We start from the raw sequence: 26,068 nt of genomic DNA, 5'->3' as shown, positions 1-26,068 counted from the left end.
TTTTACCAAGGGATCACTGAGAATGAGTATTCTTGTACTTAATGATTCCAGTATCTATTCATTGATTTATATAGTTGACAGTACAATGCATTTCCAACATAAGAGACCACTGAGGGCTCAGCTAAAAGCACTATACCCCCTCCAGATCAATATTTAAACTCTTAATATTTTATATCCTGCCTTTTTAGTATGGAGAATAATACATGGTTCGATAGCGAATAAAAGCCTGTTATTCTTTCTAACAGCTATGCTGATGGCAAAAACAAGTACTGATAAAATAGTTTATAGATGGCAAGGGACTCTCAAGCATCCAGAATCACCTCTTGCTATTTACAGAGAGATGGTTCCATTAAGAAGGTTTCTTCCATTTTGAGAGAGATTGAAGGTCCAGATTTTTTAAAGAACAGTTCTGTTACGGACAAAAAAATGCTGATTTGTTGTAAGGATTGGCCTTAGAGTGCCATTACAGTTCTGTTATTATTCATAAAGATTAAATATGTATAAGAGTGTATCACAGAGGATGGAAGTCTTCGTGCTAAGGCATCATAAATTTAAGGGGTTCCTCTTCACCAGTAACAAAGTGATCTTCAAAACAGCATCAACTTCTTGCAAATTTCACTTCTTGTACATTTTATGACATTTATACCTATGTGAAAAGCACCCCTAAAGAAGGAATTCTGGCAAGAATGCATACAAAGTTCTTAGGATGCAGATATTAAATAGACAAACAAAAAATTGGAAAAATAGGATAGTGCAGCAGAAAATGACCCTGGAGTTGTAGAGAATCAACAGCTGAATGTTAGATAGATATTAGATATTAGGTAGATATTAGGGAAAAAAAAAAGTCCTCTAGCTTTAAGCATGAGAAAGCACAGGAGCAAGCTACCTAAAAACCCTGTGAGACATCTTTTATTGAACATAATTCTAGAATAGATTGGAAAAAACATCTTTCAGCAATGTTCTAGATAGATAGGTTTATTCTGCTTGTGGGCATAGATCTTTTGAGAACTTTTTTCCAGCTTTACATTTCTATCTTGCTCTGCAGGATAACTTTTATGCACGTTGAAGAAGCAACTAAAATGAAATTTAAATGACTAAAGGAATAACTAAAATGAAATTTAAATGAAATGGGAAATTTAGAAGGTGGCAAAAACATGCACAAAATATTGAGCATACAGTGAAACGTTATATTCACTTCAAACTCTGCACTTGCACAGTGTGTTAAGAATAGAGACTGAATCTCCCTAAGAGGGGAAACAAAAATGTGCGGAGTTCCCAGGAGCTTTGCAAACAATGTATTAACTGTCTAGAAAAGTAGACCAAGATGTTCAAAGACTGATAGCGATTGTCCACACACAACGTGAACTATCTTAAAGGGGCTATTTACTAGAAGCTTTTTCTCCCTCCTCTCTGAAAATGAGTTTCCCTTCAAAGGATCTCTAATTGACCAACGACAAACTGGAACTTTAGGCTTCAGTACATGCAGTTTCCATATAGAAAGGTCTGTGAGCTTCAGTTTTCAGGCTGCACAGGTTTCATCCCACAAAGCTTGACTGCAGTAACAGCCGGCCTGTTCATTCCATCTGAGCTCTGTTTGATGCCTCAGCTGGTGGGTTTGAGGAAAGTTGGCTGAGGTCTCCTTTCCACTTCCTCATCTCTGCCCCAGAGCAAATGAGAATATATTACAGTCTGCCCTCAGCAGCCGTGGCATCTGTAAGCACTCCGCAGCTCTGCTCTACCACACATGGATGTGGTATGTCAAAACACCTCCTTCTCCTTCAGATGATGCCATGTAGAAGATATGACGACTTTACTTTCTGCTGTAGGCAGTCTATAATGGCATTATTAACTCGCTGTCAAGGGAAAAATCAGAAAAGTACAATGGCTGCTGTTTAAGTTCCCTGGATGGCTTTTATTGTTGAGTGTTTCAGTTGTTAACATGTGGTGTGATTGATCCAGAACATTCCACTTCATCAACAGTTTAAAAAATAAAAATAAAGACATTCTGCAGTAGGCTTCCCAGGGACTGCTGAAATGAATCAGTACCATGTAAACATGGAAAACAGAAGTGATGCCTTTGCACCCATCTTTTAAGGCAAATTCCTCTCTTAAAGAACTGAGCTCTGTTAGTAATAACTTCCTTAGTGCACTAGCAAAAAATAATCAAAAACCCAACCCCAAAGTACAAAAGTTACTAATAATACTGCATTTTGCAATGTTACCAGTCCCAACAGGATTTTTCCACTCTTCTTCTAGAACATGTGTTTGGCATGACAGATGTGAGCTTCCTCAGACCGCTTTCTGAGCTGGCGGGATGATAGCCAGCTCCAGTCCAGAAGCCATATAGTCGCATAAATACAGCACTGTGCCTGAGCTAATAAACCCTGCCTAATAAGGCTATACAGTTTTCAGACCAGAGCTGGTTTATTCCAGCCAGTTTGGCAGTTTCACAGAGAAGGCTTGTATCTGTCTGCGCCTGTCTTTGTAGACACGGCCGTAATAATTTAGGAGGAATTCTTGTTCCCCAACACAAAAGCCAAAATACCTAACATGGAACTATTGAAGGATTCCCTTGGTGGATGATATCTGGTAAATCTGATTCCCCAGAAATTTTTGAGCTAATATTTGTGCATCAATGAATCATTCTGCTTCTTCTGTTAGTGTTGCACAGTTTGGGCTTTTGAGGTGTTTTGTAGGACTTTCAAACTGAATGCCACTCATGGTGCTTGCAATTCGCATCTCCTTCTAACACAGTAGAAGGCAATAGATCTGGGCATTGACATTGTAATGAAACACTTCTGTTAATCTTTTCAACTTTCAGGTTTTAATGAGTTTCCACTGAAAAGTCACAATAGCCTTCTGATACATATTCATATGGAATAAAGCTGTTAAAGGAAAGCAATATATAACTGGGAAAAGAGTGCCTTTGGCCAGAAAATTCCACAGCAGAGAAGAGGGGACCCAGGAGAGAAGAGTCAAAATCAGATATACACTCATCCTCCTCTAGTTCAACTGATCACATAGGAAAAAGAGAAAATTGTCTGTTGGAGCATGTCAGCACATCAGTGCTACCATGTGCAATTTGCACTTGAATGAAGTCCATACCTGCTTTTTCTTCTTGCCTATGTAGTCATGCCCATGGCAGGGAGCTATTGCCATCTGCCATCCTTGAGTCTTCTTTCTCGCAGTGCTCTCAGAAGTTCAATATTAAATTACTATGGCCCAGGGCCTTTCACCACTTCAGTTTATTTAAGCGCACTTTATAAACTGCTTGCTTAGCCTTTCTTGAGCTAAAAAAACATCTTCTTTTTATCTCCTTTCCTTTTCAAATCTCTTCCTTCCATTTGCATCCTTTCTTTTCCCTCTCGCATGTATCACTTTCTCTTATTTCTTCTTTCCCTCACACTGGCTCTCCTGGTTCTTTTTCTTCTCCTTCACACATCATATTTCTTCCTGTGCCCATCCTAACAGGTCTCACTCCCCACTACATCCCATGGAAACCCATATTCCTTTCCAAACCCTCTCAGTTCCCATGCGGATCTCAACAACCCTTTCCTACCCTCACCATTTTCCTTACTCATTAGCTTCTTCTCTTCACCCCTCCGGCTAAATGACAGCTGACATTCTCCTTATAGAGCCAACCTCAAAGCACAGCAAACCTTGAGCAGCAGTATTTCACGAAGGACTTAGAGGAGGATACACTGCCACACTGGGGGAGGAGGAAGAGCATGCAGGGAACAGGACATGTAATTCAGCCTCCTGAGCATCCTGTTTGGCTGGCCCTCCAGACAACACACGCTTTCTAAAGATTATAAAAATGAGCTAAGCGAACGGCAGTCAGGGTAGAGGAACTGGCAACCACACAAAATCTGGTTTTATAACACACAAAAGAGTAATTAAAACCTGACTTTACTAATAAGTATACTCCATTTTCATCACAACACAGCTCTTCCAAGTATCCCACCAGCTATGAAATGTCAAACAGGAAATGAAAGTCACAGAATGCTAAAGTTTTATTACAGATATATTGTTTCATACCCAAGAACTTTTATCCGTAATTAGGACACAATAATTGTAACTACAAGTTTTGAGGAGAAAAAAAGTAAGTTAAAAATTAAAATCTTGACGCTGGCCACTGGTAACATATGAAGTGCAGTGGATGTACTTTAATTTAATGCTATCTTGACTGTAGAAGATGGTACTACTTGTTTGACATTGGATGCTTAAGTGTTTTGAGGGTACTTGACCATATACAGCTTATCTGTATTTTCTGCTTAACAAGATTTCCCCTTTCCCTCTAGAAGTCTGCAGTCTGCACTGAGATTAGAAAACTTGCGTGGATTTAAACACTTCTTTCATTAGCTTTAATGGAAGATGTGTGTTTAAATTCCTTCATAATGTTCTCTCAAGGACTGTTTTTGCCTTTGAAACTTTTCTTGTCTTTGGTAAAATGCCAGAAAAAAATGTGAAAAGAAGCCTCAATTAGTTAAGTCGTGATATGCCAACACTTGTATAAACTCCTTAAGACACGGACTGGAGTTTTTATTCTCTTTACAGCATCTGCCACAGCGAGGTCTCAGTCTGAAGTGCTTTGGTCAAAAAAAAAAAAAAAAAAGAAGTCAGAATGCTTGTTTCAGGTTCTGCATGGATCTCCTACCAGATCAATAAATTAAAATTACACGTTATTAGTGCTCTCTGAGACCACATCCTTGAACAGGGCTTTCACTTAGTGACACCCTGTTTGGATTGTTCTGTGCCTTTGTAAGAAAAAAACCCGAGCCTTTTGGGAACAGTCAATCAAAGGTAATTTGCTCTGTCACTCACCCATCTCTGCTATCATGCCTTCAACAGAAAAGGAAATTGAAGTTGAGAGAGTAGACCCTGAGCCACACACAATCACCAAAATGGACCACAGAGTAAAAGCTCTTTGACCAGCACCGAGTAGCCTTCTCTCCATTTTTTTTTCCAACTACTGTCAATTGCTTTACATAAATCTGAATACATTTCCAGGCAAACCGATGCCATTATAGAATGTCCTAAATTAATGAGACCATCATCAGGGGAAATAATCATTTGCAATATTGCATTTTACTTCAAGTGCCCATGACCGCAGGCCACCACTTCTCATGGAAACAATTACTCACAATTACTTGCAATTAATGCAGTCCTAATCACACGGGCAATCTGGTCCAAGTACCAAAATTAATGGAGGTTTGCATTTTAATATTCTCATTAAATACATTCTCTCTTCTTCCCTTGTTGAACCTATTGCAACCATATATGCACATTGTCTCTGGAAATATAAGTGTGCCTTAACAGGAGGTCAAAGGAGTTTAAACGTTACCTGCAATCAACTGTTTACATATTCTGAAAGAAAAAGGCAGGTACTTCTTCATGGAAGTACATAAAATTAAGATTGGCAGCATTAAAGGTGAAAAGTTTTCCAGCAAAATAAACATTTCTAATATTTGATGGTTGAAAATCTTTCCTGGTAAGGTCTTTTTCCATAACTCAGAATGCAACTTCCCTGCTGGTGCAATCCCAGTCCTACCTAGCTGGTTCTTTTTTGATCCTCCTCCACCAGAAAAAGGATAGTTGCCTATTAGTCTATGTCCTGGCTTATAAAGAAGCAATCCCAAAATGCTTACCTGCACAGTTCTGCTCCGGTACCCACTGGACTTTCAGCCCTTCCCTCTGACAGGCTCGGGCGTACGCCAGGAATGACTCGCAATAGCAGTTTTTATGGACTGGGCACTCGCACATGTCTGTCACACAGGACCTGCAGAAAAAAGCCCCAAAACAAATAAGCAAGGAAAGCTTTGGCAGATGTCTGCCCGAAGTTTGGAGTTGTTTACTTTCCAGTCACATGGAATCCAGTGCCACAGCAACTTGTGCTAAACGGCAAGAAAGTTAAACGCGTCTCTGCTGTCACATCCCAAGGGCTCATCTCTTTTTTGATGTGAGAGAAGTCTCTTTGGATGGCAGAGAAGTCTCAAGAGCACCAGGGAGATAGACAACCATGCAGAAACAGGTAGGTGAGAAGACCCAAGAAACGTCAGGCAGAGAGGACTGAGACCACAGTGGGAGAAAGCAAACTCCATTTTTCCAATTATTTTGTCTCAACCCAAGTTAAAGACTTCTTTCTTATTCCCTGGAAAGTAATAATTTAATAATTTTACCAATAATAATAGCAGAAGTGTTAAGTGGGTGGCTTCTGCAGGCAATGAGCACATGCCCTTTCATGCAAGGGATGGAGAAATGGTGCCTTCTCTCCAGGTTACCTCCAGCCTCTCCCGGCTTTGAAGGCCCCAAAATAGCTATATGCCTGTTTTCTCAGCAGCATCACTACTAAGTGCCAGACTTTACAAGACTCCAAAGGAGCAGGGGTGATGCAGCATAACTGAGCAGTTCTCATGTTAGGAAATCCCTCAGGCACTTGTTAACACCACCATCTTCTTCCATTGCATAAGATGGAATCACCACAAAACATGGCAGGGAGCAAAGCTGCTAACATGGCCCTTAAGTGAAACTGCTACTGCATATGTCACCACTATATTTCACGTTAGCTCATCCAAAACGTGTGCCCATTTGGCACAGACCTAAAATATAACTGGCAAAAGCTGGCGGATTTGCAGTCGGCAGTTTCTGCATATGCAAAATGCTTAGATACTTCTGCCAACGCAGCAATACAAATTCAGAAATGCCGAGTATCTGCTGCTCCAAGTGGAATCAATAGAAGGCAGGGACAAGACACGGGGAAGACATACTACTCGGCCCTGTGCAAATCATGCCCTCAGTTCCTCTGGTTTCCACTGAGGGTGCTCTGTGCACGCACCTTGTGTGTCAGTGGGCAAGAGCCCCCTGCTCCAGGCACGTCCAGGGACTTCTCCGTTCCTGAGAGGACAAAGCAAAAAGCGAGCTCTCCATGTTAACTGCTCTTGCTATGGACCAAAAATTCAATTGTCTATAGGCTTAATTTTCCAGAAACTGAATAGGTACTAGCTTGGAAAAGGTGCAAACACCTCAGTCAAAGAAATCAGGAGCTCTAACGCCCATACAATCCCAAGTCATTGGGAACCCTTTATTCAAAATGAGGAGAGAGGATTAGTGGTCCTTCGAACACAGACAAGCTTGTTTCTGAATATCCACCAGTGCCCCTTAAAGAGGAGTATTTCCCCTTGCCAAAGCCGCTGGCTATTTCTGTGACCATTCATATGGTTAAACCTGACAGTTCTGCTTGACATTTACATGAACTTTTAATCATTTTACTCTCAGTGGACCCCCAACATGAAATTACCTAAAAATCACTGTGACAAATAAGCAACATAAGTGCTATGTAAAAAGGTTACCTGTCCTGCACTTACCTGATATATACGTACTGTAGCTAAATAGAATTGCTTTGGATCATATATATAACATGTTTTTATTTACAGACCACTGGTTTTCATTTGAAATAACTTTACTTTCAAGGGACAATGTAATTTCATGTGGTAGGTCCCTTTACATCTTTCCCAGTAGCAGATGTTGCCGTATGGGTATCAGAGCTGATAGGCTGCAAGGAACAGATTAGCACAACATCCTTGGCATTGTTTGATGTTGTTAGTTGATAAAAGACCTTGTATAAGCACAAAGGGTCACCTTTTCACATGACACACTAAATAACTTTACACTGTTCCCTTTGGCCACAACATGTTTGTGATCTCTTGCTAGCATCCCCGCAGCAGGCACTGCTCCATATACCCCACACCATTTAGGAGGTCTATGTCTCATTTTACAGTGAAGTAGATGCTTGTTTGCTACTGCAGCAAATTATTATCACAAAGAGAGTCTGTAATAATCTCCACAGATAGAGTACATTATCAAGGTACCATTTCATCTTTTTGTTTCTGTGCTAGCCTCCTTTATCAATCACATTTTACTGCCCTCCACTCAGATTTAGTTACTATTAATGCCTGCGGTGTTTAGGGGTGCTTGCCAGCGCCAGCTTGGTTATGTGTTCAGCAACTTCGTGCCTTAGAAATTATAAAATCCCAAACCTGAGGTACCCACTCTGCTTTTTATAACGTAAATACTTTTTTTTACCATTACTCAGAGGGGGACGCCAACTTCTGCACTGAGTCAATGCACCTTCAGCTACCTCAGGTGGTCACATCAGGGCAGGAAATCTCCAGGCTAACTGTCAATCACCCAGTCTTTTTAATCATTAACATGTTCATGGCAAGGCCAGCATGCACCCTGACAAAGCCTGCGCATGGTCTGGGGTCTTAGGGAGGCCAGGGCACCGATCCCAGTCTGCAGGAGGGCAGCCACGGTCTTTGAGGGTGCAGAGACTTTAGCCCCTACATGCACGTTGCTGGCACAACACCATTAGTCCTTGGCATTGAGATGGCCTTGGACATCCAGACAGACTCCAGAGTGAAACACCTCCACTTTGGCTGGGATCCGCACTACTTTTGCTACAGTGTTCAGCACGGGTGTCCACTAAGGAAGGTAGCAAGCCACGTGCAACACAAACAGTCCTCTGATTCATTACACACCTAATTGCTTGTGTAATTTTTCTTTTCCTGAAGAGTTTAATCCTGGTGACAGCTGCTGGGCTCAAGCCCTAGGCTTGGCTGAGGAGCAATCATCAATTGTGGTGGTTTTATTAATGAATTACAATTGCTAATTGTTTGTAAGGTTAAATTAATTAATTAAGGTTAAAATGATAGTAAAGGAAACTTTATGCACAGCTGCCAAGCCTAGTCAATAACAATAGAACCTTCTTTTCATAATGAAATTCCTTGCTGTCAAGTTTAACACATTAATATTAATTGTAGTTAGATGGATTAGCGGTTGGGGGAGAGGGGTCTTTTTATAACGTTTCTGAAATCAGCAGAGAGCAGGTCGTAGTTCGTTTGATAGCCATTGTGAGAGGCAAAGGGCAGTTCTGGGAAAGGACATGGAAGCAAAAGATGTCCATCCTCTGGGGGCTGGCTAGTGAGGGGGAGCTGGCGATGGCCCATGGGCAAGTTTGACTTTGTGTCTGTATTTTTTTCAAAACATGTTTTCTTCTTGCATATAATTACATTTCTCACATTCATTGTTGTTACAGTTGTATTAGAGGGCTATTACGGGATGCTTCATTAGGTAAATTTAAAAACTGATTCTGGTGTGCTGTACTAATCCTTTCCTCTTGCAAAAATCTTCAGTATGCCCACAGGTTGTTTTTTTCCCCTTTCCAGTGATTGATACATTTCAAAATTTATTCTCTACTACCCCAAATTCTGCCTCCTCTTCATTCCTCCTTTGAAACTGATAAATAGATTTGGTGACACTAACTGCATGTATGCAGAGACTTATCTGTAATCTAACTGTACTGTTCAAACAACAGAAAAATAGGCTTCTAGTAAAACTTTGGAATTATACTGATAATGAAGCCGTACCACAAGTTACTATACTGCACACTCACAGAGACTCTGTGCCACAAGGTATTGTGACTCTTTACCAAGACCAAAACATTTGCTTAAATGAAGTAAAATTAAGAATACATATCAGAAGCTTAAACATCAAAGCATTACAGTCATATAGAAATAATCCTACAGGAAGACTGCAGTACAAGTTACTTATAAAATGAAGCCATTTTACCACCTAGGGAAATACACACGATACTTCAGGCAGTCTTAGCTCTGCCCTCAGTGAAATCATAGAGAGATGCAATGATGTTGCGGTCCAAAAGAAAATTACATTTCTTTTAAGGACATATTTACATTTCTAAAAAATACTTGGCTGTGATGGTGCACTTTATCTGGAGTCCCTGCTCCAAATGAGCGCTGGAGCACAGCCAACCTCTGAGTCCTCAACTGGTACCAAGCGCCTCCCTGTGATACCTTTTGATGCTGCCTATGCTGCCCCCAGGGTGTGTGTCAGAGATGGAGCTAATTGGGTGTGTATAATCACAAACTGTTGCAAGGGGAAATCCATGAAAGTGAAGGCATCCGGCAGCTGTGGGACACACCCGTGAAGGAGACAAACACACACACACACACACTCTGCTGCCACATCTTCAAAGCGAACTGGATGAGTACAGTCCTTCAGCAACAGCCCTTTTTCCCATTAAACCGTGGAAAGTCTCCAAGTCCCACAAAGGGCAAAGAATCGAGTCCTGTGCTACACGCACTATTAAAAAGAAGAAGAAAAGATCACAGCAATGAAGCCTACAGCCTTAGTCTGTGCCACGCGGGATTGAAATTGCAGATGTTCACTCACTGAACATCAGCAGTTCCTCTTCCTTTGCAGTACACACAAATCCAAAACCAGAACCCGCTATTTTTGGAGGGACTATTTCTTTTCGCATTTTTTTTTTTTCACATTTCACAACAGGAGTGTGATGCAGTGCATTTTTCAAACATTTTGGTACCTTCAAGAAGTGGCTCTACGCAGATGGAAAACACATCTTCCTCTTTCCACCAGTAGGTCTCAACTTTTCAAAAGCAATTAAAGATAGTGCATGACTACATCCATTTTATGCAGTGAAGAGACATCAGGCAGTGAAGAGGTTTGTCCCGTGTACCTGGGATAAGCCGTACACTTGCGAACTCCAGAGCCTGAAGGGTCATCTGCCTACAGAGGAGGATTAATTTCCAGCCTCACCATCCTGTGAGACAGACTTCTTGAGATAACTTCTTATTGGGTTTGCCAAATCAAAGTTTTAGTACAAGCTTTGCCTAATTTAGCACTGGCTATGAAAATAGCCATACTCTACACAATCGCCAGTTTGGATTCCCACAATCATATCAGAGTGCTCACAATTCAGCAGCAACACTCAGGATTTATTATTCCTGATCCAAAATTCTACCTCCTTTCTCTTCCTTTACAGGAAAAATAAAAACCAATGGCTTCTGTCCGTAGTCATGTTGTTACAAGACAATTTAGGCTGGTTTTCCTACAAAGTTTCAGTGAGTTGCCATTATTTATGGCCCCTGCTAGAGAAGTCATTTCACAAGATAAGAAGATGAGAAGATGAGCCATATACCAGTGTAAAATGGAAAGGCTCATGCTGTTGCTATTGCAAGCTCTCTCTTGACTGTATGTGCATGCTTAATCTTACTGAAGTACTGAAGCACTGAAGCACGGTTTGTAGAGCTGGAGACTTTTTATGGCTCTGAGGCTTGAGATCAGAGGCTTAAGATCATTCTCTCTTTCTTCAGAATTTACTAACATTAATGCAAAAGCAGCAAATAACTCATGAGGAAGGTAATTTTGGAGGCTGCTGAAAACACAGAAGCCCTTACATCTATTGAGTATTCGTACAAAGCACTTGCCTGGGGAACAGACTGTTTCATGAAGCAGAGGCAGTCATTTTCAAGGATCATTTCTTCCAAGAACAGGTAACTATATCTGCACTCCCTCTGTGCTTTTCCTACACATCATAACAATCGTAACATTGCCTTAAATTGGGGATCTGATGCAAGCATTCATAACAAAGTTAAATCACCAGTGCCCTGACCCGTTTTTCCAGTAAGTGGGAAAGTGCCCAGAAAAAGTGGCAGGAAGCACACATGCGCTTTGTAGTGGAGACTCCCCCATGGTACAGGAACCCCCACACTGCTGAACTGCCTCCAAAAAACCCTAAAAACGTGGGAGCAGAAAGGGAACTCACAGCTCATCTTTGGTGAGCAGTGCACAGCAAATCTACTGCAGGCATATGCTTTCCATGGGGAAATCTCATTCCTATAAAGAGAGCATTGGCTATAATGCTTGACAGTATCATAGTTATTTTGGGCAGATTGCAGAGGAGGAGTTTGCAGCAGTAGACATTTGAATCACACATTCAAATTTCATCCTGATCCCCGACTTTTGTGCAAATTTGAGTCAGTCCTGGAGTGTATTGCCCCGCAGAGTCAAGCGGAAAGAAATGATAAAATACACAACTCCACCAAAGGACAAGGGCTGCACGTGATCTAAGATTTCTAGGGCATAGCAGTCACATTACACACATGTTGAAGAGTCCTAATTTAACTCCGAGTGCCATTGTTCCTGCTCCAGATATAGACTTGGCACTCAGAGATAATTAAACAGAATCACACAAGATATCCACATCCATCTCTGCCTTGCCAAGGCACCCTTCCAAAGCAGTTATTTAGAGGAGTTCAGTCAACTTGGGAAAAGGATGCTTTAAATGCAAGTGGTAATTATTGTTGGTAATTTCCAACATAGTGGAGACAGAGAGCGATTCAATTTTGATTTCATTGCATATACAGCTCCTTTAAAAAAAGTCAGAACCCATACTTTCCTCACAAAGGGCAAGCAAAAACGGTATTTTCCAGACACTGAATAAATGACGGTCCATGTAGACCTCTGAAAAAGCATACTGTGCTGCACAATATCACCACAAGCCTATACTACGTGCTGCTAAAAGTATTATCCAAACGCTTTTGGAAAATGCCAAAAAGAGTGTTCTATGTGTATTTTTAACCTTTAAATAAAGGGCATGCTGTGCCAGAATTGTGTTTTATTGCCCTAACCAACATTACCCACATGAATATGGTAAAATGAACAACGAAACATTCTGGAACATTTTCTAAAACTGAATAAAATTAAAGTTCTCAGGACAGCACTACCCTGACACCATATTTATAATAAGCCTACATATGCAGTAGCAGTGGTAAAGGCAATTAAAAGAGGGAAGGAGGAAGAACCAAATAAAGAACAGAACAAGCACAGCAACCTTCCCTACTTCTTTCTTCACGATCATTCTCCTACTAATGTGTCAAGTAGGCTTTTTCTGTCTTGTGCTTGGATCCTTACAGGCGCCTGTGGCTTTAAACGTTCTTTCTGGTCCTGAGAATGGAAAGGTTGGCTAAAATCCCTCCGTGGGGAAATAGCTGAACCATGACTGAGGAAGACAATGAAGTCCCACGCTGGGCTCCAAGAAGCATCTGGTGTGACTCAGAATATTTCCTAGAGCTGATAGTTACAGTACAGTTGAGCAGCTGACTTGCCACCTTTAGAAAGAGTGTATTTTTGCTCAAGAAACTCGAACAGAATATGGAAACGCCATCCACAGCCCTGAAGAGCTGACCTCTTGCACTCCCACTCACTTTCAGAAAGTGGGAAAGAGTTTTCACCTCCTCTTCCTCTCTTTCTGTTGTGTTGGGCCATGCAGAGTTTACCTTTAAAGTCCTGTCATTTGAAATAAATATTTGTATGCATAAGAACTCAAGTGGTTTGAGTTTAATCTCATATATAGCATATAGCTTGAGGTGAAACAGTTAAAAACCAGTTCTCTGTGCACATTACATACAACTTCGTATATGGAACTATTGGAATAAAGAGGACATACAGCATAAGCTTCTTAACCCATTCAAAACAAGTGCTCATTATCACATTGAATTGTGCCCATCAAAAAATGCTCTCTTTTACTTGCGCACCTGAGCAGTGTACATACAAATTGTTCCACTTTCTTTGGTGAGATCACTGCAAAAAGGATTTGGCTGCCTGTATGTTGTATGATCTGTAGTTTGTATATCTGGCTGGAAAATACAAGGACGATAATAACTCTGCTTTAGAACAGACAGAGTTCCCAAACTCATTATGAAGAGGTCATTTGCAACAAAAAGTTTGGACCAACAGATACAGAGGCAAATTTAAGAGTATCACCTAGAACCTGACACCGAAGGTTCAAAATCTGGAACCTGGTTTCTGAAGACATGTATTTCTTCAGTTAATTAATATCCGCAGTCATCCACTTGCAAATATGCATCACATAATTAGTAAAGATTACAGTAGTTGTATGTCTAATGCTACGTGATACGGCTTATCATGCATTTTTACAAGGCTTTCTGGTGAAAAATCTCTTGGTGCTCTATGGATTTACTGAAAGAAAGAAAGTTCAGAAAGAAAGTCACCTCCCAACGGGTTTTCTACCAAAAATCCCATCTTTCATAGGCCCAATAGCATAAGGTGTACAACCTGCGTTGCCCATCACTGACTCCCTGTGGCACAGTGTTTTGACCAAATTGATCTACTTTGTGTTTCGAGAAGCCCATTATTTCCCCTTAGAAGCCACAACCTAGACAAATTCCTAAATTTCATAATTTCCTGTTTTGAATTTCTTAAGCCAATAAGATTCCTTATTATTTATCCTGTTCTGACACAATGCAGCAGTATTCAAGCTACTTCAACTGACCACATCATACTGGTATTTCAGATGTGTATATCGTCTTTTTTATGAGTGGAAGAGAAACGGAGGATGTCTTAGTGGACCTTCTCAGTATCCATACTAGTACTTCTACAGGGAACTATGTGCACATGCTTAGCTTAGCACTTACACTGCTAATGTGAATTTGCCCTATGACAGAGTCACTCCATCGTAATGGAATTTTCAGTGTCCTCTGGCATAGCTACCATGGAAAATCCATCATCATTTTGAGCTTTTGCATTATGTAATTAACATAAAATTTTATCTTTTTCTCCATGTCTAGACTTGATTTTTAAAGAAGAGTCCACCCAGTCTCCAGTTCTTTAGGGACAAGTGGAGACTGAACTGTCATATCTTATCTTGAGAGTGGAAAAACCAGCCATTTCAATTCAATTTCAAAAAGGCAGACATGTTTTAATATCTAACTTTATAGCATTCAAGTGGTACTTTCAATCAACAGTTAAACTTTATTATGTTTCATACAGTGCAAACGAATACGGCATAGACTAAATGAATCTAATATGACTGCATCAGCTTTCACTCTAGTAGACAGAGAGCCCATTAGTGTATTCTTTGTGACAGTCCTCATCTGAGAAAAGCCAGAGATTTTTCAGAAGCTTATAAACATCCTAGATAGAACCTCAAAAATTATTGAGAGGTTTTGAAGTCATGGCCCTACAGAAACATAAACCATGTAGATATACCAATAGCATATTGCCATAGCCATGAGATAGATATATAAAATAGCACAAGATTTAAATCTTCTAAAATAAAAATTTAAAACAGATCATCTCCTTCTCTCTAATGACAAAATATATCGTGGCCCTGCTATGCTATCTGTCATAAAAATATGTCATATCCAATAACAAGCACAATGAGAACACGAAGCAGGAAATATTTCTGAAGTGTAAACATAAACTGAAGTTATCTTCAGCTTTTGATGATGATTCACTGTATATATTTCCAAGGAGGTCCTGTGATATAATAATAAACAGGCTGGCTAGTTTAGAAACTCACATTCTTAAACTCTGCAGAGCCCACTTCCCGGCTTAACCCATATATAATTAACTTCAATCAAGCATATTTTTCCTCTAGGTGGCTGCAGAGCATTTAAAAAGTTGCTGGCTCCAGATGGAATATGAAAGAAAGAGAGCACGGGAAAGAGCAGATAGGAAACCACTACTTAGAAAACAGCTTTCCTCCTCATCTTGCTCCCTTTACAAACCAAGAGTCAAAATCTCGTTTCAGCAAAGTCAGGCTCACTGAGCATGCTACCCTTCCAGCCTGTCACATGCTCACCGCGCAATTCATCTCAGAGGTCTCCCTGTTTGCTCTTAATCAAAGATAACCGCTAAAAATAGGAGTTGCAAAAAGTGGCGTAAGAGCCAGCTTACCTGAATTGAAACGTTTAAAAAACCGCTCTGTTTCTGGTTTTATGGCTTCCTGTGTGGTCCTGGCCCAGACCCACACAAAGACATAAGCACATAAAGTTTGATTTAGGCAGAATTCAAACTCCCAAATGCAAAAGTACGGTCTTGGCTTGGTTGTCCTGACCCCAGCAAGGCTGACCTTTTCTCACTGGATACTTAGTTCCTGCCTTTACATTTCCTCAGGCACCTCTGCTTTTGCTCTGCATGTTCTCAAGACCATGTGGGCATTGGCGGGCATAAGCCCAACTGGCATCCCGACAGTGAGGTCCTCCTGCCCACTGAGGAAGCCTATCTTAAAACAGCAGCAGTGCTCCTGTGGTGCCATTCAAGATTCAATAGACCAGAAGGAGAAAGTGAGCATAACAGTTAGATAGTGATACAGGACTCAGACAGGAGACAAGAGACCTGGTTTCTGGTCAGTTTGGCTTTGCCTGATACTTCATAAGCAGAAAGCTTTGGATAAGAGATGCTCTGCGTACTACCACAGTTCTTTAACCTTCCTGAGTGCAAGATGTCAATTCCAAAACACTGTACAGAGCCTGAAAATACAGTGGAGGAAATGCTGTCTCCAGTTAAATTGATGAGGATTTTCCTACTGACAACACAGGAGCCAAGACTCAGAACTGTCATCAGCCTTTTTTTTGCAGTTCTGTACTTCAAGGCTTTGAAGGATCCAGACACTTTCAGGACACAGCTGAACATTAAATTCAAGCTTCCTGAATTAAAATGCTATGAACTAAAATTTCCTATACTAGACATAAGTAACTCCACAACATATCAGCCTGGCCTGGGAGCCAGAGGAAGCCACATGAATGTTATGGTCAGACTGACCTAATTCTGGGTGAGGTGGGATGAGATGATACAAGCAGACAGAGCCAAGGTTTGTTCTCCTCCATGACAAACTTACCTTTCAGTATGTTGGTCTGGGCATGGTCATTTACTTGGCTAAATACAATGACAGCTCTGATGTGAATCAACAGTCTTTAAAGAGAAATGCTGGCCATGAGCATAAGCAAACCCTCCCTGTCACAGAATGGTCACCATCACGGGTTATTTTCCTGCTCATCTGTGGGTGATGTCCAGTGGCAAAGACGCTAAGATAAATTCTGCGCTTCGTCTTGCATACAAAATCCTAAACATCTGAATGTGACTTTGCCTCTTTTTGTTGTCTAGGCAGGGACTCTACAGAGCAGATCAGTGTCCAATGTTAGCCACCTTGAGTGTGCTGCCTGATGGAGGCACAAAGCAGTTCATTCTCTCTCCATCACTTTTCACTCCATAAAGTCTTCCCTGGCCTCCCCACAGAAGCAGCGGAGAGATCTCAGAGCTGTACCACTTTGTTATGAAGCTTGCTGTCAAACTTGGCAGTGGTTGCAAGCTACTTTAAACCTTTCTCACCAGAGAAGCTTGCGGGTAGAAGTTGTCAGCGCTGAGTGTGCCTTTCAGTCTTCGGGAAGAGGGAGGCGGCACAGCTGCGGCAAAGCAGCCCATATAGCACGTCTCCTGAAGAAGCCCAGCTGACAGGAGAGGGAAATCCCAGAAGGCAATACGGAAGGAAAAACTGTTGCTGAAGGTTACGCAGGATTCATAGTTCATGTTCTCCATGGGTCCTTGGGAACCACAATGTTTACAGTCCACACCACCGGGAGGACACTGATTTCTTCCCTTTTAGGTGAGCATGTGGCACCCGCTCTGTAGTTTTTCTGCTCCCATGGATCTTTCCACAGGTGGGGAGCCCGAGGGCCCATATGAAAGCATGATCAGATTAGCTCTGTCAAAACAAAGATCCTGTTTTCGTGCCAGTAAGGAAAAAAAGGAGGGAGCAGGAAAAGCATGAAATAGAGCGTATGATATATAGAAGGAAAATTGTTTTTTAATAGAATCTTTTCAAAGTTTTCCATTAAACTTCAGTCACTTGCAGAGCAAGTTTTGGAATGCAACTCCCTCATCCCCTTAGGATGGTCTGCGTTTTATTACATTAGTAAGGAAGCCCAGCCTATTCCTAGCAGAGCTACTGTATGAAACTTTTCAAGCTCAAGCCAAAGTGGCAGAAGTAAAAGCCCCTCCTGATTGATTTTCAGCCACTATTCCGGGGTGAGTGATTTAATGCAATTTCTATCATGTGCAAAAGAAACCTTTGTTACCAAGCAATAGTAGATCACAAATGATCACATGATAATAAATGAGATTATATGCATCCAAATGTTACCCATATGATGACTAGATTTCAGCTGCGATACCTAATCCGAATGAGCAAAGGAATATATCAGAAGAGGGGAGGAGGTGTTGGTCATGAATCAGGGGAGATGAACTGAGTAATGAGATAACATTAAAAGCTCTTCCTTCCTTCCCTCCCTCCCTCCCTCTTTCCTCCCTTCCTTCCCTGCTCCCTCTGCTATTTCAGTGATGCAGGGCACACGAATATTAGAAATAGCTGCACTGAAAGAGGAGGAATAACTGCAGTACCAGAAGCCCAGGAGAAGAAAAGATGGGGATCTGGACGAGTGGCAGCATCAGACGTCTGTCCACTTGGAACAGGCAATGGTAGGGAAGTAACGTGGAGTAAATCCTGTTACACGTATCTGCAGCAATTCTGCAATTCTTACAGTTCAGACACATTAGGGAGGCAGAATGAAAGCTCTGCCGACCAAGATGAACCCAGAGAAAGGACGAGACACTTCAGTAGGATCACTGGAGCATAAAGAAACTTGTATATATCTGCATAAACCATATCAGTTCTGTGTATAAAAGTAGCTATGGTCTCCAGGGATGCCATTTAGAAGATTTCATAAGCTCTGGCAAATTGTTACACACTAAAACACCAGGGGAAATGACCAAGTCTTTAAGACACAATTCACAATGTAGCCAGAGTCTAGTCTTCTTAAGGTGTCTCCATTCAGATCTAACTTTCCTAGGTAAAGACTGAGCCTTCTGCTTTGATTTGTTGTGAATTCTGCAGGAAGTGCTACAGAAAGTGATATGGTATCTCCTTCTCTCTGAAGTTATTTGTGTGGATGCAGTGAGCTTTGAGCCTCTGCTTTCTCACAGTCTGTCCCAGAGATATGTGGCCATATCTGGGCTGCAAGACAGTGGCTCGTGAACATGCTGCCAAGAGAGATCTAATCTTGAAAATACTTCAGAAGAAACACTCCAGCATATTGTACCAAATGTTCTCTGTCTTCCGTGTGAATCTTGTAAATAAGATCTATGTTAACCAGAACTGGTAACGTCCTCCTGTACTTTACTCTTTCTTTGTGTTTGCAGACAGATTTGCTCCTTTTCTACTCCTAGGTCAGTAATGCAATAGGCTATGTGTTGCTCATCAGTTAGTAAGGCAAGTCTTGTTTACTCATTTGTCCTTCTATTGCACTGGATATCTTGCCATTTGCTGCTATTACAGCAACACAAGAGGAACATAAATTTTAACTTTTGTTCTCTCATCAAATAGGTTTATGAAATCAAATAGCACATCATCACACTCTGCATGGATGTCAGCTGCAGTCAGACCTTGCCTCTCTCCACTAGAATAGCACCATACATGCAGAAATTAGAATTTCATCTTATCTTGAAATCTTCTCAGAGAGATTATATTGTTGTGAAGGGCAAGTCAAGCGGTTCTTAGAGATCCCTTTATGTAACAGTAGCAGCAGCCATGGAAAGAAAGAATCAAGAGGCAATGAAGTTCTTGATCCCATCTGGGCAAAGAGTACAAAGGGAATCATCACGTCTGCATGAAGAGAGTGATGGTGATGGAGTACTAACAGAAGAGGCAGAATCCCCAGAGTCAAACACTGTGGGAATGAGTAAAAGCCACAGAAGGAAATGGAGGCTAAAGAGAAAGGCCCACAGTAAATATCTGCAGATGCTGTCATTTGCAATGGGGGCTGAACCAACAAGGAGTAGTCACACACTCACATAGCACCTACTAGCCTTAAAAAAAAATAAAAAAAAACAAACCAAAAAACCAAAACCCCAGCCTCACCGGTGGAGGAATATTCTTTTCAAGATCAAAAGTCAAGCAGCAATAAAATCCGTGTCAAAAAACATAGGCGGAGGAGGTTGTGCATGCTCACTCGTGAACATCTGCACTAAGAAGCCACTTAAGTAACCATGCAACAGCATGGAAGAAACATCTGCAGCGTGTAGACCACCAGCTGTGCAGTAATAATACTTTGAATATCCAGAGTGCCTTTCATCTGAATACTGCAAAGCATTTTCCAAACAAATTAAGCTTCACAACACCACTGTGAGCTTCTTATTTAATGGTAGGATTATTTCATCCTGCACCAAAATGCCATTGCCGCCAGAATGAAAAGTAACACCTGTTTATCATCTCACAGAAACGTTGTACAATTTTCATGACGGGAAGTGACAAAAAGGCGGTAGTTAAGTTAAAGTGCAGGAAGACTTGAGGTGGTCAGAATTAAATGTTTAGAAATGAAACTCAGAAAAACAGAGTATTACCCCCCCTTTACTTTTTATGCAAACCGTCACATTAATTTTTATGCCCCCATGCTGTTACTCTTTGGTCTTTATTTCATATTGGGCAGAGAGAACTTCCCCGCATATATACTTGTAGGGGTGTCTACAGATGTGCTCAGAAGTACAGAAAAATCCCTTTCTTGGTTGTGTACGCTCAATAAAATGTATTGCTGTGCATTGCAAATAGCTTTCCTTTGTACTCCTTCAGATCTGTTTTTATAAGGCATCCTGATGATTATACTACAGCACTGCCTTCCAAGGCAGCATGCCATCTAGTAAGTCCTAAAACAAACTTCTTGCTGTGTGCGCTTTCAGCCCCCTGGGGTACTCCATGTAAGCAGCATTCTGACCTGACTCTGCTGAGTTAGTGAGACCCGACTGTATGTTTCTCAAGAGCAAGGAGAAAGGCTGGAGAACATGACACTTGAAGATAGGAAATATTACAGACACCCCATTATGATTTCCTCTCTCTGCTTCTTAATACACCCAATTATCAATCCCATTGAAATGTTAGCAGAGGAAGCAGCTTGATGAGGAAGCTGTAGCAGCGAAGCAGGCTGGTTCTTTATCAAATGAAGCTCAGTACTGCAGAACAATGTATAATACTGTATGGGACAGACTGTCCTGAACTCTGCAAAGCTAGACAAACACATCTTTAAAACTTAAACTTTTTGAGGGCAGCAATGAGATTCTGATCTGTGCTTGACACTAGCACCCTAGGATCCTAGCCTATGAATAAGGCTTTTTGATGTTATGGTTAAATAAAAGAGTAGCTAGGACTTGGAAATGACTAAATGTATTTCTAAGAAATTGTTAAGCGTGTTTGGATATGAAGCAAGTAGCTCTAGCTTTGGCTAAGGAGTATATTTTAAGCATTTTTACATTCACCATCTCTGAGCTGGTCCCAGCTGGGCATGCGGTGGTTAACCTCAGGCCAACTTCTCCCTTCTCCCGAAAAACTGGTTCCACGGCCTGGCTTGAGAAAAGAAGACTCTTTCATAGTTAAGATTTTCCAGAAACACTTGGTGTTGGTATAACTCTGTCCCTGTTGAAGCCCAGGGTAAAATTCTGTTTGTCTGTAATGCCAGGTATGGTTGGCCAGCACCAGCTGCTTTTGACGTCTCATCCTACACGACCAGTTCTGAAAAAGTTCTCTCATACTCACATACTGACTTTTCTCCAGAAAAAGCTGTTTCTTTTCTCCATGGATGCAACCGAACACATGTGCCAAGTTGCTCACTATCCCGCCAGGACTGACTACTTCATTTCAAATAAACCATAAAATGGCATGAATTACTTGGGGAGAATAAAATGTTCCCTTTCAGTATGTAAGTTCATTATTTTTTCTCTTGTATGCTGGTTTTGTCCATTTGTTTCATATAGGATTGTCCTTAGCCATATTTCAAAATAGTGAATAGGAGGATTAAGTCTTAAAAAAAAAAAAAAATATAATTTTCAGTTCTACCACGCGTAGGATAAGCAGTTCTTCTACTTGATATATGATCTCAAGGTGCCCACACAGTCTGATCCATTTAGAAGAACAGTACTAAAGTGTGAGGGACTTTGAAAGGTTTCTGTCCATAGGAGTATCAACATTTGTTACCAACATCTACTTCCATTTTGGTTTTCCGAGACAATAACATTTGAATTGTATTTTGTATTTCAGTTTGGATAAACCTCAGAGCTCAGAGGGTAACAAAGCTGAGACCTAACTCGCACACCAGCTCCAACTTGCCACTTGAAATGATAGCATTGCATTGTTTCCACAGCACAAGGACAAGAACCGAAATCTCCAATTCCAGATCCGACATCTGTTCCAATTTAGTAACAAACTAAACTCATTCTCCATTCCCCATACACATGTCCGCACATACGCACAATGGAACACTCAATTTTAAGGACATTCGCCTCTGGATCTGGATCCATGTTGGGCCACTTCTAGTTTCCAGACACAACCATAAATCAGTCCGGTTTCACTAGAAAGAGCGGAGATTCACAGAAAGCCCCAGGCAAGGATCTCTACCCAACTTTCCTAGCCCCAAATCTGGCTCTGCAGTAACACATTATATTTGTTTTCAGCAGTGGAATAATATCACATATGATCACAGTCTCACCAGTGACAATTTATGAGATTGTTCCCCCTAACCCTCCTACATCTGGCCCTTCACAGAGCTTGTATCTATCTTCAGAAATCACATGAAAACCATGTCTTTTCCCAAGTCTGCTTTGAACCCCTGACATTCAAAGCAGAAAATGAAATAGAGTAGCAAGAAGAACAAGAAGAGCTGTGGAGGACAGCAAGGTGGAGCCTCTGTTCTGGGGACAGTGGAGCCCATAAGCCTGCCTGACTGTGTGGCCGGACTCAGTCCCTTACTGCACAGCTATGGAGCACCTTGGCCCTGCAGCACCAAGGAACTGGTGTCAAAGCATCTTCCAGCTAGACAGCCCATCAGTTGGTTTGGGAGGCTCGTCAGGGAGCTGTGGTGGTCTCATAGTTAACTAACCTCAGGCCTTGACTCAATGCTTTTGTGGTGATGCCAGATAAAGGAGTCCCCCCTGCCTCCCTCTTGCCTCAGCTGCCCTTACCCACCTCAGAAAGTGCTCTTCTCCCTTCTCTTTACATTCAAATAGAATCCAAAGTTGAGGAAATTCAAAATACATTGCTGACGTGCTCCGAAGACCGCAAACTGCAAGGCGGGGAGGGAGCTGGTCACCCACAAACACCTTGCTGTTTTCACCATGAACTCCATGAGGGTAATAGCCAACCTACCACTTGGTGGGTTTTATGCCAATCAGAAGTTGCAATGATACCAAGCAGCCCTGAATGCCTGAGATCAGCAGGTAAGCCTCAGAAGCATTTCATTTTCCCATGGTCTGTTTTCATACTTCATTTCACACACAAGTACATGGGAAATTTGGAGCCTCAAAAGTGAATGCACAGCATAAGCCAATGCGCTGCAAAAAATATTTACAGACACAAAGCATAACTACATTCATGTGCTGATACTGTAAATACTTTTAAAGTCAAAGTAGCTTGAAATGCCATTTTTCCCTGTATGTTTCCTGCTAAGCTTGTGCAGTTTGTATACTTTTTAACTTGTGAAAAATCCTAAACTTTGTATTTACAAAACACTGGCAGAGTGAGAGCCCTGGCATTAAAATCTCCTACTTAACACTAAATGAGGTGAAGCAATGTATTTCCAGAGTATTGACAATGATCCTGCTGCACAGGTGGGGAAAGACTCCAGGATCTTTACATAGCTTCTGCTGAGGATACCACTTTGCTGATAATTATTTATGCAAATGTCTAACAACAGAGGGAAGTCACCATCTCATTTATTGCAACTTGCATACTGCTCACTGAATGCAAACAGCTTTCAGCCCCAGGCTAGATTCAAACCAGAGGCAGTTGTTAAAGATGGTCAGATCTCGCATCTGTGGGGATGGAAGAGAGAAATGATGCCAAGTCTTAAGTTTGTTCTTTGCAAGTTCAAGGCAACGGGCAGATCCAATCAAGGAACCTCTACCTTCCCTTTAGGGATCCATTCATGGGGAGGCATGGGAATGGTGACAGTTTGGGAAGTGATCTGTCCCACATAAGACACAAGTCAGGTCTTCAGCAGGGCGAGAATGGCAGAGCTGGCTCTGATCCCATCTGATGTCCTGCCTATCACTCTGCTTCACCGCTATCGAGCCTACGCCTCAGACCGTCTCTGCATGGTAGGCAGAGCCTCTCTCTCATTTGTTATTTTTACTTCCAGTGCGTTCCTGAGGATGAACAAAATGTACGGATCACACCCTGTGACCACAGAGTGATATATGAATTGTGTTTCTGGGATACACATGCTTCCTAGGGCTTCCTCTGATGCTGCCTGGAGCACTGCAGACATGTGCTATCTAGCTTTTCCAAATATCAGTCCTCCACACGGGCAAGCGTAGTGCACAGTCTGCTGCCATCTGACTTCCAAAAGCAGCGGGGAATATGCGCAGAGGTGGAAGATGCCCCCGCCTCATTACTATTATCATGTTACTTGTCCAGTATTTACCAGATTTTTCTAGACATACGCCCTCCTGGCCCAAGGTCTTGGCTGCGTCATTTCAGATTAATCAGGCCTGAGCTATCCATGTCAAAAATGGGGTCATGGGGGGGTGACAATCAAAATGGAGAGTTTGTCTTGACAACAGAAGAAACAAGCGCTGTCCCATATTCTAATCTGAAATACAACGACAGCAGTTTTCCAGCAACTTTGTGAAAAATCTGTTAAACTGACTAGACTCCATCAGTCATGATGACAATCCCAGCACATATTTTCTTTTTCCTGTTTTCTGTGCAATAAAGTGACCCAGAGATGTTTTTCCATTCATGAAACAAATAGGGACATGTCAGGTTAAAGGCTGAAAAGAAGAACTTGGCTAGGAGCAACGCTTCTTTACTCTTATAATTGTTCATAACTATTGTTAATACTATTGTATTACCAAACAAAACAGCTCTATTGTTTTACGTAGCAGAAGTCGCAGGCCCTGTGGTTCGTTACACGCAGTTGCACAGCACTCTAGGGTAGGCTTAAAACACACTTCTCTGTTAATCCTGAATAGACATGTGAACCTGTATGTACAATTTCCTGGGGTGGCCTCACACAAATCATCTCACCTGCAGTGAGATAGACGAAAACTGTGCCATTAAGGTCTGACCCTGAGCTGATGTAAAGTGGAGGAGAGCTATAGAAATTGCCGTGTCACAGGCTTGTGCTGAGAGCATCCCCTGGAGCCAGTAATAATCAGCAATACGTGGTCCTCGTTCTCTGCATGTACTGCACCGCGAAGGGACAATCCCTGTGAAGACATCCATTTACACAGCAGCAGTCAAAATAAATGTCTCCATTTGGATATCCCATTTGCGTTGTCAGTCAGACTCACAGTCTTATCTCCAGGGAACTTCCAACTGCTCCATGCTCTGGTTGGAGTGCAAATTCCTACGACATGAAGCAAACACCTCTGGCCTCTGGAGCAGCCCTTTTCCCAGAAACCTACGTAGGAAAACCCATGGCACTCTAAAAGACCACATGGCAGAACTGAACCTTTCCATTCTAAATCCACTTTTATTGCTGTTTCCAACCATCATGGGAATCACACAGCATGAGAGTCAGAAAACGGAGAGACCAGAGATCAGCTAAGTGGCAAATACCTTTCGCTTGTGAATTGCAGATCAAGTATCCAGCTGCTCCCCGCAGCACTGGACTTTCTCCCTAGCTCATAGGGACTCTGAAATCGGGTGCTAACCTCTCCACTCCAGTCATCAACTGAAAAAGGTGCCAAACCTAACCTCTACAGCCCGCCTCTCCAACTTGCCTTCCATAAAACACAGTCCCCAGAAACGCTGCCATAAGCTCAACAGAGACCATTGTTCACTGGAGACCTCAACCCAGCAGAGCAAGCCCCTCCACAAGCACACTTCTGCTCTTTGCCCACTAATTGGGCAATGAGGACAAAGTGAAAACCCCAGTTCTGAGCCAATGGATAAGCCGCCAGGAAATTTCAAATTGCTCCAAGCATGATGGCCAACGGAAACCATGATGTAAAGTTCAGAAGAAGGTCATTGCTTCAAAATCTCTTTCTAAAGAGATATTCTGTTATGGTTTTTCTTTTGCAAGCATACATTAATAGAGCTGGAGTACCAGAGAGACACAGAGAAGAAGGGTGGATGTCTAAAAGAGATCCAAAATAAATTTTAAAGTACTTTTTGTCTGTGTGGTTCAGGCGCATGTTTTAAGTCTTTGGTACAATGTGTGCATCTCCAAAACTCTGCACTGATGGGCATGGAAGTGGTTTAAATGGCCACCCACGTTCTGCACAGCTGATAATCCACCTGCACCATATGGTCAGTGGAGTTGCACAGACTCTACAGTAGCACCTGACAACCACTTGTCTCTGAATTCGGAGGTTTTATCTTGCATACTCACATATTAAAATTTCA

The 26,068-nt window shown here is 41.7% G+C and overlaps 1 protein-coding gene across 2 annotated transcripts in view; it reads right to left on the bottom strand.

The window, feature by feature from the left end:
• Positions 1-26,068, bottom strand: part of BMPER (BMP binding endothelial regulator) — a 153,115-nt gene that overhangs the window by 8,237 nt on the left and 118,810 nt on the right. For both annotated transcript variants that reach the window (XM_054192782.1, XM_054192784.1), the window contains one exon: positions 5,649-5,779. In XM_054192782.1, the coding sequence (XP_054048757.1) occupies positions 5,649-5,779 (131 nt within the window). The remainder of the gene's footprint in view (positions 1-5,648; positions 5,780-26,068) is intronic.

This window comes from Rissa tridactyla, chromosome 2, assembly GCF_028500815.1.
Source record: "Rissa tridactyla isolate bRisTri1 chromosome 2, bRisTri1.patW.cur.20221130, whole genome shotgun sequence".
Classification (NCBI taxonomy): Eukaryota; Metazoa; Chordata; class Aves; order Charadriiformes; family Laridae; genus Rissa; species Rissa tridactyla.
This window is presented reverse-complemented; position numbering and strand designations above follow the sequence as displayed.